Source organism: Phyllopteryx taeniolatus, chromosome 10 (assembly GCF_024500385.1).
Source record: "Phyllopteryx taeniolatus isolate TA_2022b chromosome 10, UOR_Ptae_1.2, whole genome shotgun sequence".
NCBI lineage: Eukaryota > Metazoa > Chordata > Actinopteri > Syngnathiformes > Syngnathidae > Phyllopteryx > Phyllopteryx taeniolatus.
Window position 1 is genome coordinate 25,244,623 of NC_084511.1, and position 22,105 is coordinate 25,266,727.

At 41.8% G+C, this 22,105-nt stretch overlaps 1 protein-coding gene across 2 annotated transcripts in view; it reads right to left on the reverse strand.

Moving 5' to 3' along the window:
- Positions 1 to 392: 392 nt before the first annotated feature.
- Positions 393 to 22,105, reverse strand: part of afg2a (AFG2 AAA ATPase homolog A) — a 113,630-nt gene continuing 91,917 nt past the window's right edge. For both annotated transcript variants that reach the window (XM_061787725.1, XM_061787724.1), the window contains 2 exons: positions 16,695 to 16,859; positions 393 to 1,785 (listed from right to left, as the gene is read on the reverse strand). In XM_061787725.1, coding sequence (XP_061643709.1) covers positions 1,588 to 1,785; positions 16,695 to 16,859 — 363 coding nt within the window. In that variant the 3' untranslated portion in view covers positions 393 to 1,587. The remainder of the gene's footprint in view (positions 1,786 to 16,694; positions 16,860 to 22,105) is intronic.

Below are 22,105 nucleotides of genomic sequence, written 5' to 3' on the forward strand. Positions count from 1 at the left end.
AACATGTATGACTGAATTGTGTTACAATGAGCCATGTATCAATATTTAAAAAACAAAAAACAAACGATTAATAATGCACATTTTACTTGTAAGTTATTTGTATTTTTAAGAAACGTCAAAAATTATAAATTTTTTATGTTATTATTGTTGACTCTTAATTTGGATTATGCAACCTATTAACAAATAATTATTGATACATAATTATAAATATGCTGCTCTTGAGCGGAAACCTTCAATGACCAAATTTCAGCACGTACACAAGTTTTTCAGATGCTATTGGTCTGTCCCCATTTGGGTCTGATATTTTTAGAAATTACTGACCAATCTCAAGAAATCATTAACCAATCTAAAGTGCATGTTGAATATACCTTGATAAATTTAACAATGCAATGTTTAATCACTCAAAAGATGTGCATTTATTTTTATTTATTTGTCATTTCTGGAAAAAAAATAATGGAATTGAGGAGCTCTTCAAAGTATTCAGCCGACTGAATCACAACGTCCAAGTTGCGGTTAGCGTTCACACGATACACAGTGCTTCCACCTCCTGAGACCCCGGATGGTGGACCAGAATTTCCTCGACGCGGTCCGGAAGTCTTTCTCCATGGCCTCACCGAAGTCCTCCCAAGATCGAGCTTTTGCCTCAGTGACCACCAAAGCTGCGTTCCGCACGGCCAGCCGGTACCCATCAGCCTCCGGAGTCCCAAAGGCCAAAAAGGCCGGATTGGATTCCTTCACCTTGACGGAGTCCCTTACCGCTGATGTCCACCAGGTAGTGATTGATTGACAGCTCCGCCCCTCTCTTCACCAGAGTGTCCACGACTTTGCGGCCGCAACTCCGATGACACGACGCGCAAAGCTACCCTCTCATCCATCAGGGTAAACCCCGACGTACAGGCACCAAGTCAGGGGGCAATAAGTATACCCACACCTGCTTGGTGGCTCTGACTGTGGGCAACTCCAGAGTGGAAAATAGTCCAACCCCTCTCCAGAGGACTGGTACCGGAGCCCAAGCTGTGTGTGGAGGTCAGCCCGACTAGATCTAGTCGTAACTTCTCCACCTCACACACCAGCTCGGGATCTTTCCGTACCAGAGAGGTGACATTCCACGTCCCTAGAGCTAGCTTCTGTAGCCTGGGATCGGACAGCCGGGGTCCCCGCCTTCAGCCGCCACACAGCTCACTGTGCAACCGACCCCCTTGGCCCCTCCCACAGGTGGTGAGCTCACGGGAAGGGGGACCCACGTTGCCTCTTCGGGCCGTGCAGGCACTGGCCGTGCCAGGCGCTCGCCTTCGATTCCTCAAATGCATTTTTTTTGCAATGTTGCTATTCATTATAAATAGACATTATACATTTTCAGTTAAAAAAATAAAATAAAATCTGTGTCCAAAATGCTGATAATCTGCTTGGGTGCAGACTGAAAACACATTACCATGATTATTGAATAAAAAAAAAAAAAAAAAATATATATATATATATATATATATATATAGATATATATCATGATTGTGGAATTTGCACTGTTGATCTAGCATAATATTTGACTGTTGGATGATGTATTTCATATGATGCGATGACTTAAAGACATCAGAGGGGTGGAAGAAAAGAAGGCGGGTTGGCGGTGGCGTGCCGCTGCTGGTAGGCGACGTAGGATTGGACCAGAGCGTCGGGCACGCGCGGCCTCACGGCGGCGAGGGCGCTCTGAAAGTGCCTGCCGTCCACCTGCTCAGCTTTCATGTCCTCCTGCAGGGCCAGCAGGGCGGCTTCTCGGCATACTGCCGTTATCTGGGACAGGAAGCAGACACACACACACACACACGGTCACGCACACGCACACGGTCACATGGGCCGTCACAGTGAGAGGCCCATCGACTTTAGTGACACACTAATGGAAATAAAGGCCAGAGAGCGAAAATGTGACATTGGACACCTTCACATTTGCTATTTGTCCAAACTCCAACCCAGGAGCCAATTTGCAGACCATAGCTCATCTAAAAGCCAGAAAAAAAAATTTTCATTTGAATATTGTTCAAATTAAGAATATTAGATCAATTGTGGATTTTGTCACTTCTTTACATTTTATTTCAACATTTTAACAAAAGGGGAAACATGTCAAAGAGCCCCCCACTCCCCCGCCCCCGAATGATTTTTTTCCCCCATATGCAGCCCGTGTTTAATAATTATTGGGTTAATCATTTCAATTTTGTATTTTTTAAATTAAAAAAATATAATAAAAAAAACTATTTTCTAATTTTTAGGTTTCTAATTAATTTGTCATCTTTATGGAAAAAAACAACAACCTGAATTTGGCACAAAAAAAACAAAAAAACATCAGGAATGGACGCATGGCGTACAGTGACCCTCACATATTTGCGGTTTGGCCTTTGCAAATTTGGCTGATCGTGGATTTTTGTGTGTGGGACCTATCCGCCATTATGTGTTGAAAAATACATGCTGGTTGTTTAAAGCTCAGGCCAAATCCATGTTTAATATAAAAATATTGCTTTGGTACCATCCTGTGTCAGGCTACATGATATATAGTTTGAGCATCGTCATCGTGATGTACGTTCGCGCAATAATGCTATCCCAGGGTCCTGCGAGGTTGCTGTGCCGTATTATTATGCGGTCAATCAACTGTAATATTAATAAGTGACCAGCAGAGGGACCTCGTTGGGTATGGCGTTAGATTTGCGCCACAATTACATGTTTTGTGCGCACAAGCACGTGTTTCATGTAAGAACTCTCAATTATATTTTGTGTAAAAGTTATGTTTTTCTCCACGCTCACACAAAAATGTTTTTCCGTGCTTCGCGTGGCCTCGCTCTCGCTCTCAACCATGCATTGCCCTACGCGTACGCAACACTGCCCTTTAACCTGACAGCGTTACAAATGTGCCACAATTGTCAACCAATCAGGAGTCGGACAGCAGGGCAAATTCTGATTCTGGTCCACAGCGGTTCACTGTAGTTGTATATTTTCGACATTAAAGACATTTTCGTTTTTGTTTGTTTTGTTTTTTTAAATAAAGCTGTATATTTTCAAAAATATTTGTAATCCTGCCAGAAAAAAATACGACTAATGCTAAGATTAGTCGTGTTTTTAAGAGAAAAAAATCGTCCAGTCAAGAAAAAAATAGCATATTTTCAAAATTAAAGTCAATTCGTAACTGTAGAACTTGGGTAAGATTTGATATAATTGACAGAAGTCCACAAAAGAAAGTCAAGACTAGTCGTATTCAAAATGGAGGTTGCGTACTACTTTTTGTAATTGTAAAGTAAACCATTTTAAATATAAATGGAGAAAGATATTCAGTAAAAGGAGGCAATGTTGCACTCAACACTGCAAGCTAAGATTCATGAAACAAATTCTACAACAATATCTGTCACGAGACATTTCGGGCAAACGTCGATTGCGCATATTCGACTTCTCAGGTTGCACTTGAGCGCCTCTCTCGAGTGTAGAGTTGCGCCGGTGTCCTCCAAAAGTGGACTTGATCTAACGGGATTATGTCTGCTTCCAAAGCAGCCCCCCCGTCACTCAAATGTGTGTTGAGCCAACATTTGGGATGTGGCCGTGTCTAAAGTGCAAACACAGCCTCTTTGCTTTGAATTATTCGCATTTAGGACAGGGGTTCTCAAACTTTTTTTCTACAACTCCATGAACCCCTTAAAGGGGAAAATTCAAATTGAACCTCATTATCCAACCGAGAATTAAACATAATGACAGAGTGTACTGTTAAATACCATACTAATTAAAATTTCTAGCTACTGTTCAGTATTCATACTTGGCTAATCTGGAATCAAAAGGAATGCCTATTTTTGAGTAAGAAGTCGTAAAGTGACAGTAACATGAATAAAAAAAAAAATTAAAAAAAAAAGACACTATGAGAATAACACATACTAACAGGAACACATGAGTAAAGTCGGATTTTTCCAACATTAAGTCAAACACATCAGTAATATTTTGATATTAAAGTCAACAAAAAATTATCTCCCGACACCAGTGTCACCTATCATAATGAAATTGGGCGGACATGTTTATGTCTTTCATAACTTGTTGCACAAAAAATGTCTCAAGGGCCTATGCCAGGAACTGAACAGGAAGGTGACAAAATTGCTAGGAAGTAGCCATTTCGGGCTTTTACGCCAACTAAGATATTCGCCCAAATGTGCCAAAATCAGAAGCAGGTATCCTAAACAAATGGGCGACGCTAAATTGTGAAGCTTTTTTGCTTAGGCTGTCTAATGTGGGCAGAGCGTGACATCAAAGTTTAGAGATTCAGAATCTCAACGGGACTATTCCTGGAAGATGTCATAATTTGGTCAGAACTGACGCCTGATATGCAATTTTTGGTCCATGTTGAGCCTCAAAAAGGCCCAGCAGAGGATGTACTTCCTGCGGCTTCTGAGAAAGCACGGCCTGCCACCGGAGCTGCTGAGACAGTTCTACACAGCGGTCATCGAATCAGTCCTGTGTTCTTCCATCACAGTCTGGTATGGCGCTGCTACAAAGAAGGACAAACTCCGACTGCGACGGACAATCCAAACTGCTGAAAGGATTGTCGGTACCCCCCTACCCACCCTTGAGGACTTGCACGCTGCCAGAACTAAGACAAGGGCGTGCAAAATCCTCTCGGACCCTGCGCACCCCGGTCACCAGCTCTTCCGGCTCCTTCCCTCAGGTAGGCGCTACCGATCAATGCAAACTAAAACTAGTAGACATTCCAACAGCTTCTTCCCTCTTGCAATCAACTTCTTAAACAGCTAACCTATAATTCCATTACAACAAGCTGGCAATTTTTTGACTTGAGTTCGTTGTCACATTTCTGTGGGGCCAATTATGTGTTAGCACTATTTGCATATACTGGCCACTCATGCCAGAGTAGCATCTGCTCCATTTGCACACTGATTGAGGAGTATCTGTAACATTTGCACAACCAACATTGTCCCAGATGATCGCACTACTCGTCACTCTAAACCGCATACACTCCTTGAAGTCTCAGCGCCCTTTGCACAATGGTCATTGCACCGGACTATTGCGATATTAGTCATTCGAACTGCTCTAAGTGCTCGAGGACTCTGCATCTTTTTGCACAATGGTTTTTTGTCAATGTCTTTATGTCTCCAAAGTGTTCTGTAAATTGACTGTCTGTTGTACTAGAGCGGCTCCAACTACCGGAGACAAATTCCTTGTGTGTTTTGGACATACTTGGCAAATAAAGATGATTCTGATTCTGAAGTGCTGTTACAGAAGCTGAAGCTGATCTAAATAGAACTGAAACCCGTGTTTTGCGCACAAAAAACATCGGTTCACTGACGATTATGAATCAACTAAAGACAGGTTGTATATACTAGTCGTTGAAGGCTCAGGGGGGGTGGGGGGTTCAAATCTGTTTAGTTTGGTCCCTTCAGGACAGGTGCTTCGCAGATGTCAGGATGTGAGGTCTACGAAACATCCCCCCCCCCCCCCCCCCCCCCCCTCCCATCTCCCCATCAAGGCGTGACATGGCTTAGGAAGGGTAAACACACGAGGCCGGTTCATTTCAAGCGAGGATTTCCCATCATTCAAACAATCTCGGGGAGTCAGTAAACTGTCAGTAATAACGATTCTAAGCAAGGAAGGCATGTGTAAACTGTCAAGCGTATGGAACGTGGAACGAGGTGATCCAGTTTTTCACTGCAACATTCCTCAACAGGAAGATAAAACCTGAACAAGTCCCGTCCATTGAAGTTGGAAGTTCATGGGGTAGTGTCTGTATCTCATTTGGGGATCTTAGAATTGCCTTTAAAAGTTGCTGTTTGGAGGTATACAGCCGTCCACTCTCCAGGAGGTTCCTTTTAAGCATGCTAGCCAGTTCTCAATAGGGTTGGGGTCAGGGGATGGTGGTGGTTCACATAACATGAGTTTTCTCCCTATGCACCTATCGTAGCTAAAGCTTTTTTTTTTTTTTTTTTAAATACCATGGCAAGAAATGGTCAGTTACAAACTCTTTTTTGACACATTTAGGCACCTTAAAAGGTCCTACCATCACACTCCTCATTAAACATTATTCTGTCACAGCCTTGACAAAACAAACAACGAGAACAACAATGTTATTGTTAAAATGAAAACTAGGGATATCCCGGTCCGATCAAGTGATGGAAAATCCGGTCCGTCATTTGATTTTCAGATGATGGAGATTGGGTGAAAAAGATCGGTTTTATTAATTTCCTAACATTTTAAATGTCGCAAAGGGACAAAATAATCCAAAGGTACGAATATCTTGCCAAGCACAACAGTAATAGCTTCATTTTATATTAAACAACGTAACTTTTCGGGATATTTTTAGTCATGGCATGTGACTGAAAGTGAAATGCAGACTGTGTGTTTTTGTGTGCATGTGTGCATTCATTCACCGTCCGTCTCTGCCCTCCCTGAGCGTGCATTAAACTGTTTAATGACACCCCAGGTGCGGTTTAGTGTTAAACTAAACATGCAACAAAAATAATTAGACACATTGTGTATTTAAATACCAGACACACATGAGCTTTTTAGAAATCACCATCTTAATGCTAACAGTCGATGGAGACCCCCATTGACGGGCTAGCTCGAATTATCAATAGATCACGCCTGGGATTTACCTTCAAATAACAAATATTTATACACAAACTCCATAGTAATACATACAGAGAGGTAATATAACAAAACTCACAGGCATATATTTTTGCTAATCTGTGAAAAACGAGTTAAATTAACGTTTTATCTCGATGTTCTCCTTCTATTTTTGTTTATTTTTTTTTTACTGCAACCGTGTAGCTCCATGCATGCACCGCACCACACTGCCCCTAAGAGGCCAAAGTGTGCACAGCAGGAACGGCCGATATATAGTCATTTCCCCCCCTGACTGTCTGACATGAAATCAGACTGAAATTTTCCTGTTTTAAATCAATTAGGATTACCAAAATTATTTTCTATTTGCTAAAGATATATTTTGTATTTCCATTTTTTGATATTCATATTTTACTTATTGACTTATTTTTTGGTTGTTATTTTAAATATTAACAGTTGAGTTTTGACTGTTATATGTATCAGATCGGGACTCGGTATCGGCAGATATTTAAAATCAAAGACTCGAAAAAATGTGATCGGCACAATCCTAAATAAAACCATAACATATTGTAAACAACTAAAACAACAACGTTGTTGTAAAGAAAACTAAGAAAAACATCATCACCCAAAAATTAAAACAATATTGTAAACAATAACAACATTGCTGTAAACAACGAAAACAACAATACTGTGTAAAAATAAATGAAAATCAACGTTGCAATAATAACACGTGTAACATCTTTTTTTTTTTAGGCTTAGCTATTAAACTGATGATCAAACGTGTATGAGATTGATATCAGTGATCTAAATAGGAACAATCTATCCATCCGTTTTCAATACTACTTATCCTGTTCAGGGTCACGGGGTGCTGGAGCCAATCCTAGCTGACTAAAAGGCAGACTACTACTACTATCCTTTGGTAGCTCAAAATGATAATAGGGATACTTTTACCAAACAATCACCCAAAAAAAAAACCCAAAAAACCTGCATTGTTTACTGATTATACATTGCGCATCAAAACAGTCCCAGTTCAAACAGGAGGCTTGTATGAAAGACTTTTGCAATACGCATGCCAGGCCACTAGTGGGCAATGTCACATGGAGCACAAAACATCAGAAAATTTGTGTAGTTCCGAATTACAGTAAACCCCCATGAACCCTGCAGTGAATAGCGAAAAATGCAGTCAAAGTAAGTTAGGGCAGCCCCAAAGAGACATTTTCCGGTCTTTTACATATCCGTCAAGATCGGTTCTGCCCGGGTGGCGGCGTGCACGGGGGTCACAGGTTGATCGCCGTCTGGTCCGGTGATAAAATCTGTCTAATATTTGTATTGTCAGCAAATAAACAAGCCGTGAAGCGCAAGATTCAGTGTATATCGAGGGCGCCGTCACAGGCGTTTAGTGTTTAACCGGAGCCAGCACAGAGGCGCTTACTGTTCATGCGGCTCATTTTTGCTTCGTCATCGAAAAGGAAAAAAAAAAAAACGTCGGCGTGGACTTGCTATTGAGCCAGTGTTTTGCGTCTTGAGTCAGCAAGTCTCAGAACTGAGAGACTCTTGATGATTAGACCTGCCCCTCATTTGCACAGCCTTCTAGAAGCTGACGGGAGCACATCAGCCTGCCGCAGTGCATCAAGACATTTAAGTGATTGAACACATATTTCATGCCATGGGAAATGAAGAATCAATCTGCAATGCAATGAAAAAAAAAAAAAAAAAAAAAGCGAGACTAAAATTTTATTTGGGCTGTCGTGACTCAACAATATTAGCCATTGTCAATCTTATGTATTTGCATTTGATGTCTATGTGGGACTTATATCAATTTCTTTTTTTTCTTTTTTACATTTATTGTCAAGTTAACAATTAACAAAATAGAGACAATGTCTATTTGGTAATTAGTTTTGGATGTAGAACAACAACAACATAATTGTAACAACAATGGTTTTGTAACCAACGCAAACAGCATTATCCTATCCTATATTAAAACAACAACGTTATTGTCAACTAAAAAAAACATAGCATTGTAAAAATGACGAGAAAAACAAAACGGGTCTGAGGGGGGGGGGGGGGGGAAGGAAGGAAAAAGTATTGAATAAGCGGGTGTCTGGGGAAGGTGGCAGGAAAGTAGGTTTAAATGAAGGAAGGAAGGAAGGAAGGATGCATGTATCAAGGAAGGAAAGTTGTGAAAAAAAGAAGGAAGACCGTAAGGAATGAAAAGATACCAGGGGATAAAATGACAGAAAGGAAGTCAGTAAGGTACAGTAGGTTAAAATGAAGAAAAGAAGGAATGAGGGAAGGGAGGAGGGTAAGAAGAAAGGGAGGAAGGAAAGAAAGGAAGGAAGGAGGTCAGGATGGAAAAGATGCCAGAAAAAAAAGCAGGTCTGAGCGGTATAAAGGGAGGAAAGTAGTTTTAAGCAAAGGAAGGAAGGCTGCATTGATAAGGAAGGCTAGAAAGAAGGAAGGAAATAAGAAAGGAAGGAAGGAAAGAAGGAGGTTGAGAAGGACAAGATGCCAGAAAAAAAAGCAGGTTTGAGGTCAAGCAAAGCAGGAAGGAAGGAGAGAAAGAAGGAAGGAGGGAAGAAAGGACTTTTTTTTTGGAACGTGTACTTTGGGCCCACCTCGTACATTTCTACAGCGTATTATTCGGCTAAGATATTGCCAGGTATGTTTGCACTTTGGACGTTTTGGGTATCATGTTAGCATTTTGCTGCCTTTTTATTTCTATCCGGAGCTCATTAAAGCATCACTTTGTCTTATCATATGAAGGTAACGGCACCCCACATACAGCGGCTGGCCGACTGTAATGTATCACGACACACACACACATAAATGGAGCGTGTGCATAAAGCCTGCGTGGTGATTTAGAGGCGCAGTTGCGGCTCAAAAGCGGGATTGTGTGCGCGGCGTTGAGCAGCCGAGCATAAAGGCCGCCGCTGTGCGTCCGAGGGAGCGTGATGGCCGCGAGGCGCACCGGCGTCTGCACGTGTGCCCCCGCGCAAGTTCAAATGTCCTTCCCTGTCACAACGCTGCAATGTTTGTCAGTGACCCGCCTGCTTTTGTTTTCAATTGTTTTTCACATTCGCTATGCTGAACTGAGCAGCCGCGACAGCGACGTGTGTACCAAAATATTACAATTTATTTTGCATTGCTCCCATTGCATCTGAAAAAGCAACAAAATAAAACCATTACATAAACCAAAACATTTATTACAAAATAAAAAATAAAGAAAATGCAAATTGTATCTGAACATGTAGCTAAAGTGAATTTACTAAAGTACAAAAATATTTTTCTTTATTTTCCTGAAGCTGCACTTCCTGTAAAATGAAATAAAAACATTTTAATTGACAAATTTCTGTCACCTAAAAATGAAATACAACATAATAATTAAACAAAATATGAATAAAATAAAAAAAAATAAATAAATATACAAATATTTTCCTGAAGCTGCTCCACCTTCTCTCAAGTTCTACGGAGCCGCAACAGTCTCAAGTAAATTGCTACCGAAGGAACTAAATAATAATTACAATTCTTTTCTTTAAAAAAAAATTTGAATTACAAAATAATTACCACAAAAGTGCACTACTATTCTTTTCTTTTTTTTAAAAATAAAAAATAAATTACAAAATAATTACCAAAAAAGTGCACTATTTTGCTTGACCATGCAGCTTAAGTTATTTAAGTGGGCTAAAAAAGATTTTTCATTTTTTTACAAGCTGGTAAAAAGTAAATTGATAGGAACTAAATACTACAGCAATTACATTTTAAATAAAAAGTCAATTACAAAATAATTACAAAAAAGTAAATTTTTTCTTTAACATGTAGGTAAATTTAGTTAAGTAGCTTAAATCAATATTTGTTCTTCATTTCTCTGAAGCTGCTGCTGAAGTCCTGTTTAATAATTAATTACAAATATAATGAAACAAAATATTGGTGATTGATTTGTCTCTACTTGCTGAAAAAAAAGTACAATACAAAATACATGAATAAATTAAATATTAATCAAAAAATAAAATTGAAAATAAATAGGCTGAAGCTGCCAGTCACTATAAAGTAATAATTGCTAACAAAGGAACTAAATAATAATAATAATAAATACAAAATCAATTACAAAATATTTAAGAAAAAAAACCAAACTGCACCATTTTGCTTGACCAGGTAGCAAAAATTAGTTTAGTATGTTTAAAAAAATAAATAAAAATTCTTTATTGTTATGCTGTACCACCAGATTGTCCTTGCCCTACCTGACCTTAATGAACCCTCCCGAGGGTTCCTGAGAGCTGAGAAAATAAAAAAGTGAGCTGGCTAATAGCGGCAGGCAGCACATACCTACCATACATAACGGGTCAAATCACTCTGGTGTACTTGTCTGGCTTCCTCCGGCAACAAAGGCGCCCAGTGACCGTATCAGACAGCCTTAATGAAGGGCCTGTGAGCAGCATATCCACTGTGTGTATGTGTGTGTGTGTTTACTATCAATCCGCCTTTGTGTCTACACCCGGCGACGTCCACTTTCCCCCCCTCCCCCCCACCGTCCCCCGCCTCACACACACAATCGCTCACATTTACAGGAGAGACGACAGAGAAAGAGTGGTAGGAAGTCGCATATGTTCAAGTCTTAACATTCGCGTTTCAAGCAAGTTACTGTGGCAAAAATCCACCAAGTGAAAAATCGAGTGCCCCGCTACATTTCAAGCAAGTCATCACAGTTAAGTCGTTCAAGTTTAGCTCAGTTGCAACTTATAGCCGTGCATTTGCCGCTTAGCGCTAGAAATTGCATTGTCAAGTTATTCAATAATATGGAATACAAAACACGAGCGGGCAAAAATAAAAATGTTTGATCCTCCAGAAAAAGCCAAAGAGGAAGCATCTGCATGGCCCGCTTCTCCAAGACAAACACAGAGCTGCTGCTGCTGCTGCAAAAAAAATAAAAAAAAAATAATAAAAATAAATAAATAAAAGTCGAGGGTGTGTGTGTGTGTTGTGCGTGCGTGCGTCTGCTGATGAAAGTGTGACAATATGAGGCTCCGCCACCAAAGAAGAAAAAGTCATTAAAATAAACTGCTGCAGTACATGCAGCACACAAGACCATAGACAGACATACTGTATCGACTGCACAAAAAGTAGATATCAAAAGTCTACACACGCTTGCTCAAAAGCCAGGTTTTTGCGCTGAAAAAGAATGAGACTAAGAATAAATCATTTCAAAGTACATGAGGAAAACCTCCATATTTAATGACCATCATTAATTTTACTTGATTCCCTTACAAGACAACAACAGGGATTTAGGAAATTTCACCTGCACTGTCCACTATTCAGGTTTCTTATTTCACAGTCACATTGGTTGAATTGTTGGCTAAAAAGTTACGGAATCAATTTCCAGCCATTGAATCGTTTCGGATCGTATCATTCTAAAAAAAACGATATCGTCCTTGAATCGAATCGGCAACCACATATCGTGATACGAATCAAATCAATCAATCAATGTAATAACAACTCTATTGGGTAGCCCCTGTGTTGGGGTTACACCAAGTTAAGTGTAAGTGTATGTGCGTGTAGGTGTGTGTGTGTGCGTGCGTGTGTGTGTAAGGTGGGCCTCGCCTTTCAGGGCATATTTGTCCTCGCCCCTTAATCAGACGAATGAAAGCTCGGCATTCTCCACCGAGCTGGGAATTCAGGGATGGCATATTTACCAAACACACCCACACTCAAGAGACCTGTGTGTGTGTGTTAACGTCAAGGTGTGTAAAAGTCCACCTGTGTGATGTGCACCACTGAAATGTGCTTTTTTTTTTTTTTTTTTTCTTTTCTACCCACCCCCTTCACAAGATGCGAAGTGCACGTCGACACACACGGGGAATGTTCACCGACATGAGACGACTGCCCACGACATCCAGTACAAATGATATGCCTCTTACCTCTGTTGTTTTTAATCATGGTTGGTAAACAGAAAAACTACTTAACCATTTCCCACAAAACTCAACGATACCGTTAACATTTTTTGGCGAGGGTCTGGGTAAAAACGTGTTGCCTTGACTTCCGAGTTTAGATTTATTCCGTGACCAAGCTCATAAGTCAAATTACTCCTACTGTATATCAAAGCAATTTTCCCCACTGAAAATAACTAAAATGCCAACAATCAGTTTCACTGCCCAAAAACACCAAAGTATTGTATCATGCGAATATAAAAAGAGGATGAAACATAAAACAAAGAGAATATAGAGAAATAAACCAGTTTTATGAAGTGTAATTAAGCTGAAAGTCACACACACTTACTGTCGTACATTTGCATGACGATGAGTGCCTTTAAGGGGCGTGGCCTAGTGAGTGACATGCTAGTCGGTTTGTCCGTTTGAAATGAGTGTCATCTTAGAAAACACTAACATTTGTCTCAACGTTTAAAAATAAAAAGACAACATTTTGATTCTGTGTAAAAAGTAAAAACAGTATGGCAGCGGTGTTGTTGTTTGCGCTTATGACGAATCCCCAGCAAAGCGATATCATTCGCTACGCTAACAGCGGAGTCGTCGTGTTACGCACAAATTTCCTCATATACTCAAATTGTCTTTCCCCATTGAAATGAATGGAAATGCCATTAATCCGGGCAAAGTAATGTGGTTTGATGAAATACACGCGTCATTTTCTTTGTTCTGTTTAGTTTGACAGTAAACCTCAACTGGTAGTGGCAATAAACAGCTCGAAGAAGCACTCGGCCTATTTGTTGAACAATTGATCACAATCTACTAAACGGCTGCTTGTTGTGAAATTTAGTGCCGCCGTCTAGTGTTCGTGTATCAAATTTTTCCTCATAATTCAAAGAAAAGAAATTTACCAAAATGTTGTATCCTGGAATACTGTTTGTATCATTGTTTTCATTTTGAAGTAAATGATGGAACAAAACAAAGAGGAGCGGCTGGAGTTTTTGTGTGTTGGAATGATTAGCATGTCAAGCTAAGGCTGCATTTTCATAACTTACAGGTGTCTTTTTGACAAAATGTTTTTTTGTTTTTAAGGTCCTTGTGATTGGAGATTGTTTTTACTCCAAACATTTTTTTTCACGAGTTAGCTGTTGTGTAAATGTCCTCTTTACACCAGTACATTCCTCGGAAGCTGTTCATCATTCATTGTCGTCGTTGCCCAACGGTACAATTATATGCATATGTAGCTACAGTTTGTTTGAGCGGCGGGTATGTTTATGGATGGATTTTTACTTGTTTTTTTTTTTTTTTTTCTTAAGCGGCTAAGAATCTTTGCAGTGACAAATACAAGGTTGTAAATCACAAGAGGGGGAGTAACCGGATAACAGGTGTGAAGAGGAAACTTGTTTGTCTCCCCTTGTGGGTGGTTGCACTGCATATTTTTTTCCCCCCCAGAATTTAGAATTTATTATTGTTGTTCGTGGGGAAACTCAACTTCCAGTCCGACGTATAATTTTTGTTGCACACCGCACGCAGAGCCAGATCACCCACATGCAGCCATGCAAGGAAAGAGGTGAGCAAAGAGGACGCTGCAGCAACGGAGTGGTGGGCACCTCGACAGTAGCCAGCAAGCAGACCCATTTGTGACTGTAGCAAAAAAAAAAAAAAAACTTTAAAAATGCAAACACAAAACAAGCAGGATGGTTTTGCTCTTTAGCATGTTAGCATCCATGGATCTGTATTCATTCACGTCTGTTGTCTTTGATCTGATCCGACTGTGTGAAATGAATCCTCTCGGTGTTTTCCCCAACCACAAACACAAAACAACTGGAGCTAAGCGGCATCACACCTTTCCTTTGGGGGGGCAAGGCGAGCTGCTGTTGTTGCTGACAACGCACCTATTACACTATCAAATGTCACCTCTGTTTGGAGGAAGAGGAGCCTGTGGCCATTTTTTGGGGTGTTGAGAGGGGATGTTAGTACCGGGAAAACAGATGTCGTCGCAAGTAGGGAGGAAAGCTGGTAAGTTTAACAAGCTTCCAAGCACTGCTCTGAGAATAACTAATTACTCACCTGTGTGTTTGCATAAAAAAAAAAGAAACAAAAATAGCCCGTGACACCAGTTTTACCGATCAACATGAAATTGGGTCGACATGTCTATCATAAGACGACGGACGAAAAAGTCGCAAGAACCCATGCCCAAAAATGGAACAGGAATTGGTCTGTTTTGGTTCAAATCACCAGTTTCACCAATCGACATGAACTTTGGTTGACAAGTCTATCATGAGAGGTTGCACGACAAAGTCCCAAGGACCCATTTGCGGAGTTGAACAGGAAGTTAGCCATTTTGGTTTGAATCAGCCATTTCTCACTCGGTAGCGCTCCCCAAAACCAGTTGAATCGACAGACACAGAATTTGGCGGACACGAAAAAGTCTCAAGGACCCATGCCCAAAATTGAACAGGAAGTCATCCATTTTTGTTTGAAGCAGCCATTTTGCACTCAGTTAGGTCCACTGGGAAGTGAGAACAAAAATAGCCTGTCGGCCCCTGACACCAGTTTCACCGATCGACAAAAAATTGAGTGGACATGTCTGTCATAACCAGACGCAGTGAAAAGTCTCAAGGACCCATGTCCGAAACTTAATAGAAAGTTGTACATTTTGGTTTGGATGAGGGATTTTTCACTCAGTAGCGCTCCCCTGAAAAGTTAGACAAAAAGTTGGAAAAAATTAGCTGCAGACACCAGTTTTATCAATCGACATGAAAACCAGACGCACAGAAAAGTCTCACCGACTCATGACTGTAACTGAACAGGAAGTTGGCCATTTTGTTTTGAAGCAGCCATTTTCGAGTCCCTCCAAACTTCCCCTCCAAAGATCCCAAATAACGTGAACTACGGCAGCTGCTATGTCAAATATCATACGTTACACAGGTGGGACTCTCATCAGCCGTGGCTTGTCTTTGAACGTCTGTGGTGAAGCTGCAAGTGACGGCAAAGCGCCCATTCCACAGATGAGACACCAAGGCAGAAACCCCCCATGTCAAACACAACATTCGATAGAAGGGGGGGGGGGGCTGGGGGGGGTTGGTTTCTCCCTGCATACCTCCTCCAGGTGTACTGCCGCTTTGGGCTTTTTCATGCAGGATATGACGAGGACCCCACTGATAACCTCTGTTTAGCTTGACTTACTGCAGACGTCCTCCACCTGACATGTGTCCACAGAAGGAGGTTGCGTGGGAAATGTTTTCAGAATTAACCTAGGTGAATGCAGGCTCTGGTAAGCAATGCCGCTCATCCACATAGCGAGTCGACTCGAATCCCTCAAAAATCAACAACAGACTCAAGTAACCTGGTTAAACACAGGCTCTATTCAGTGTATTGAATTCTTCAAAAATCAACAGGCTCACTTAAGGCCTCAAAAACAGATCCACCGTTTTGTTGTTCCAAGGTAAGCAATGCACTTGCATTATCTGTAAAATAATTCTATGCTACTGTGAGCTTGTTAACCAAAGTGCCAATAATAGGCTGCTGGCACTAGCTACAACCTTTGTATTTTGGGGTCCCTTGACTTTTTATGGGAACATGTCTCTGGGGAGCACAGACAGCAGTAAAGCATTACGTCGAAAGTCACTCGGACATGGCATATTTGCAGTTATGTGAGGGGGAATCACGCGGAATCCAAGGAGACTGGTCCGTCGCACAATGAAAGGTTTGCCTGACGATCAGTTTCGGTCAGCTGCCAGATCACGAGCGTGGCTCATGACATTGTGGAAACGCATATTAACTTCTCACTTGAATTCACACCACAGATGATTATTTGGAAGCTTAGAACAATATCCATAGACATTACCTTGAGTCCGTCGCTGCGATACGTCAGTGTCCACCATATCGGATGTGGCTGATTTGCCCCGTAAACTTATACAACTGAATGGACTGAACTTCATCAAGTGACAATCTTACAAGTGCACAAAGTTGAGTCTCGTGCCAAATGAAGATTTTAGTCCAGAAAAAAGGTTCTATTCCTGAGAGAAGGTACTAGTCCCAAGAGAAGTTACTCATCCTGAGAGAAAGTTCTAGTCCCAAGAGAACTGGTCTGGTCCCAAGTGAAGGTGCTTGTCCTGAGATGAAGTTCTCATATTTTTCTGCTGTTACTGCTAATTAGTAAGTGGCGACTGATGTAAACAAACTCACCTCGGCTCCAGAGTATTTTTCTGTGCAAGTCACAAGGTCGTCCAGACACACGTTTTGGGCCACGGGCACGTTCACAAACTGGAGTCTAAATATTTCCCGTCGGGTCGGAGCATCCGGGAGAGGAACGTAGACGATTCGGTCGAGGCGACCTGGACGCATCAGAGCCTGCGGGATGGAACAAGGACATTGGGAATAAATCTCTATTTTAAAGGCTGACTCAAAAACGAGTGACCTCCTCAAAATGGGCTTGCTAGCAACTCGTGGAATTCTTCGAAAATTCCGACCCTAGGAACGGTTTCACTTCGCAACATGAAATTCGGTAGGCATGTCTGTCATGAGTAGACTCACAAAAAGTTCTTAAGATGCCATGCTGGGAAACACAGGTCCCAAGTCTGCCAATTTTGGTTTCAAGTGACCATTTTAAGAAGATACTGTCGTAGATATTTTCAGGAGTCCTTCCAACTTTTAAAAACATTGCTACAAAATTTTAAACTTGTATAATGGACAGCTGGGGGACGTTAAACTTTTAAATATTTTAGGCTTCGTTATTGTGTGTGGTCGGCGGATGCCAAGCAAAGTTTGATGACTCGCCATAAAAGATAAAACTATAGACTCAAAGAGTTTTGAATATTCAGGGCTGAAGCCAGGTTTGCTTGGCAACATGAAATCTGGTCAGCATGTCTGTTATGAGTAGACGCGCACAAACAGGAAATCTGTGATTTTCATTTATAGCAGACATTTCGGGGTCATTTTTACCCATTTTCAGCAGAGGGAGACATTTATTTCCCAGAGACAGCATCTATTAATTTGGGGCCTGTATATGTCGTATATTCAGCTTCAGACTGAAGAATGAGCTGCACTCTTGAGCTAAAGTGAACTAGGTTGTCCACTTGAGCGGCCGCCGCGTAGGCGTTACTCGACCGACGCTCCACTTCCTATAGATCACGTCTGCGTGACCCCAAAACAGTTGTTAAGTACCCGAAAACCACGGTTGTCTCCCTTGTCAGACTTGGTTAAGTGGCAGGCGCCTCGCCAATCCAGACAAGCAGACGGACAGACAAGTGCGCCTGTCTCTGAGCGCTCCACTCAGCCATGCAGTGCAAAAACTGAGCTGAAAAAAAAAAAAAAACACGACGAAATGAGGACTATAATATAAACCCAATAAATTATAATGCATTATGAAGATAGTGAAGGAAAGGAAAGCTTAAAGCAAGTGAAATGCTTTGACGCAAAATCGCCTAGTAAGAAGAAATATCTTGGCAGACAAAGAACAATCATATTATGCCTTGCTTTGAGATATCAAATCTTGGGTAAATTTTTGTTTTTGCAGTGTGACAAGTACACCGCCTCCTGAGCTGTAAACTGGCCAGATTGGGAAAAAGGAAATTGTGAATTGCTTTTTAGTCAAACATCTTGAACTCAATGCGGAATCCACTGGAAAATGGGCATCAATTGGCGCTGACAGATTCATTGTTGTTCTTGTTCGAGCGGAGCCCCTCACCGAGGCCCAGACGGGCCGGCCCACCATTGGCGCTCCACTCCACGAGACGGGAGACGCGAGCCATGCGGGAGGTCACGTCAGGAATGATCAGCCGGGCCACAACAGGGATTTTTTTTGTCCGCTCTCTGACACGCTTCATAGTCACACACATTGTTTGTATGGTAACAACTCACGCTCATCTTTGATTGCAAGTCATTTTGGAAAGAAAGAAAGTCCCTAAGTGAGCAAGTAAGTTGGAAGCTTGTAAGCACGTAATTTCTTAAGTAAGTTTGTTGGTAGGTTTGTAAGTACGCTGTAAGCTTGTCAGCAAGCAAGCAAATAAGTAAGAAAGCAAGCAAGTAAGTAAGGTCCGAAGTAAGGTCGTAAGGTCGAAGCAGTATGGAAGTAAAGTAAGAAAGTAAAGAAAGAAGAAAGAAAGAAACAAGGAAACTCGGGATTGCTAGTTTGGTAGCTAGCTAGCTTGCTAGGTATAGATAGCGCGATAGATAAATAGCGTAGCTGATCGGGTGGAGAAACTTGATGGGGGCGTGGGTGGAGTTATTATGCAAAGTAGCCCCACTGAATTACAGCACGGGTTGCCTGTAAAAGAAAGGGGGGGAAAAAAACTTGGTTTAATTCACCACTCCAAAGACCTTCTTTACTATTTGTATACAAGCAGCTAAAAAAACAAAACAAAACAAAAAAATCCATTTTCTATAATGTCCCCTTTCAAGTTTGACCCAGACTGCAAAAGTGATATCAATTTGAATTCGAGCTTGGTTGTGTTCCTTTAAATTCCCCCTGCGTGCAAAGCATGCAGGACGCAATCGCCAGCCTTTTGTCTACTGTTTCCTCAATCCTCCTCTGGATAAGCAATTTCCATTTCACAGGGCGTGATGGACACTTTTTCAGCCTTTTATCTGCTGTTTTTCCTGTGTTTGCACGCGGAACACGAGAGGCTGGAAGACAAGCAGTTGGCCTCAGGGAACCACAGCGTGGCCCAGCACTGACAAAAGGAGCAGCCGATCACCAGAGGAAATCTTGTTTTTCTGGTCATGGCATTCTTCCACTGCTGGCTGTGGTAGACAGAGACTATCAGTAGCAGTACACCAACTGGAATATACAGTATCAATGTGGGAGAACCTGAATGACAATTCTAAAACATGAGCAAAAGCCTAGAACTCTGCCAAGACTGAAAAATAATACATCTTATTGGTATTGTCCTCCCTCCTAGCTTAGCGGCTACAATTGTGACATCACAATTTACCAAATTTACAAAATACTGCCCCCAGTGACTTAATCAATTATGAAAATAATCGTCCGTTGCAGCGATAGAATTGTATTTTCTTTTTTCATTTACATAACTGCCCGCACACACAATTTCCCTGCCCATGACTTGGAAGCGAGGCCACCATTTTAAAGCGATGCAAACACTATGATGTCAAAGCCAAAACAAACCTACAATGAGTTTTGTTGGACACAAGGAATAACGTTACAGGCACATACTCGACTGTCCCGAACCGAGATTCAAACCCAGAAACTCGGAACTGTAAGGAAAGACGTTCTAACCACTCGTCAGAACGAAATTCCGCACCATAACTGCTTGGCCATTTACGAACAATCCCGCCAACTAACAAACAAGCACAACCTCTTTGTGGAGGGCAACAGTAAGTCTAATTTATCACGACTCTTCCCGCACATTAGCGAGCATTGCCTGTGCCTTTTTTGTGCGGGAGGTGAGGTTGGGGGCAATTTCAATTCATTTCAATGGGGACAACTGATTTGATCTCCAAGTAAACTGACTTAAGATTTTTATTATTAACTTGTTCAAGTGATAGTCCATCACTGAACAATATATTCAAATCTTTGGATTCAGCAAGACCTTGTCTGGTTCCCAATAGCAAAGTATCGCAGAGGAGCTCGAGAAGCTTCCAGACGCCCGGGCTCCAAGGGTTCCGTTGTGCAGACCCTCAGCTTCCAGACTGCTAAACTCATCTGACTGCCCTGGAGGGAGGGCTTTCCAACCTCGCCCCCCCCCCCCCAACCATCCATCCAACACTTCCTGTTCTCAAGGATTCAGAAGGGGAGGCAGCAGGGGGGGTACCTTAAAAGAGAAATACTTGGCGAGCAGGTTTGTTTCATAACCCAAAGTCTCGGACCCCCGGACAGACCACTTGACAACCTTGACAAGTAGCGTGGGAGACACCCTGTACAAATGAGGAATTCTCTATTGTTTGTACAAGTCTGCACGAAGGAGTCCGTCCACCTTGTTGCACATCTGACATGAATGGCGTGCCAGCCATCAGTAATTACGAACGCCTCCGGCTAGGAAATGTGCTTCAAGATGACGGGGGAAGGAAGGAGATGCCACCAGAGGAAGTGCAAACCTGACTGAAATGGCACACCTGGAATTGGAGACCCAAAACCCCTTTCACGCAGCCTGTGAAAGGGGAACAACTTGGCAAGTATCAGAGCAGGAACTCAGGCGGGACGCCACCTTTTCGTAAGGGTATTCAAGAATGCCAGCATCTCCTTCTGTGAAAACAACTACAGTTGCGGCTATACGCCCATTTAAAAGGGGTTGAACCGATTTGTCGACTTCATTACTCTGCATTGAGGATTTAATCTTAAGGACGACTAATTGCTAATCATGTTTTTGGAATCGTGTCTTCCAATTGGCCAATAAATAAAAGACTTTCCACTTATCCATCATTGGCGAATGATAATCCACCAGACTATAACACTTAATGTAAGAGTATTCCACGATGCTGGGAAAATGGTATCTAAGGCCCGCCGCACACTGCACGGTGCGGTCGAACCCGATTGGACTGGACCAAAAAATGACAGTTGGCGACTCACTCCCGCACACTGAGTGATTGGATATAATGACTCCCTGAGCAGCGAGACTGTGTAAGCCTATGATGCTGCACATACAGTACATTGTATTTTTATTACATTTATTAAACCATAAAAGGATAAATGAATAGTTAACAAGAAGTGGGTTGAGAGTGGAAGTGGGCGAGAATAAAAGTATGTGCGGGTAATTTAAAAGAGGCTCCCTTGCTCCCATTCACGTCAATGTACCTAGCGCAGTATGCACCACTCGGGTTACGTTTTGCTTCGCTTTTTCATCCGCAGGAACATTATACATTACAAATATTGTTAAGTATTGTTGTAAAACAATATTTGATACTTTATATACTGTATTTACAGTATATGGCTTGGGGTTGGTTTTAAGCCTCGCTGGCTTAAAACCCGGAAAATGGGTTAGGGTTATTTTAAGCGTGAGTGGACGCTTATGTGCATTTTGTTTGGCTGTAATTGAAAGCAATGCCACTGTTCCACAACTATTTAATATTTCATCTGATTATCGAATTGAAAAGAGATGCTTGGTCGCTGTGTGAAAGGTGTGGGTGACTAAAAGCTGGCTCTGATGCACCAATTTTGCAAGATCTCTGTGTGAAAGGGCCTGGTGCAGATAACAATGGTGGCCGTTGCAGGCATTCCAAATAACCCCTCATGACAGATGACTTCCTGTCAAGGAAGACCCTCAGACCTCCTTGCACAACGCAGAATGCAGAGACTCTTTGGCTCACAAGTGCTGGTGCCGAGGGAATTCTCACCCTCCCCTGAGCTACTTGTGTTTACAAATAAGACGCCCATGCTATTCAAGCGCCGTCCTCCTCTATAGCGCAACTGAGATCCTAAGACCTGGGCCACGGTATGCCAGTTTCCATATCTATATTTTTCCTTCTAAAGATTAAGGACAGGGGTTCAGGGTCCTCTTAAAGGGGAAAATATATTTTTCCAGGGACCCCTCATAATCCTAATGCTAACAGAACACAACTACCATGTGGACCTCGAACTATGAATTCGAGTACTGCCTTCCTGGGGGGAATTGAAAGTTACAATCTCAAATTCATACTTTTTT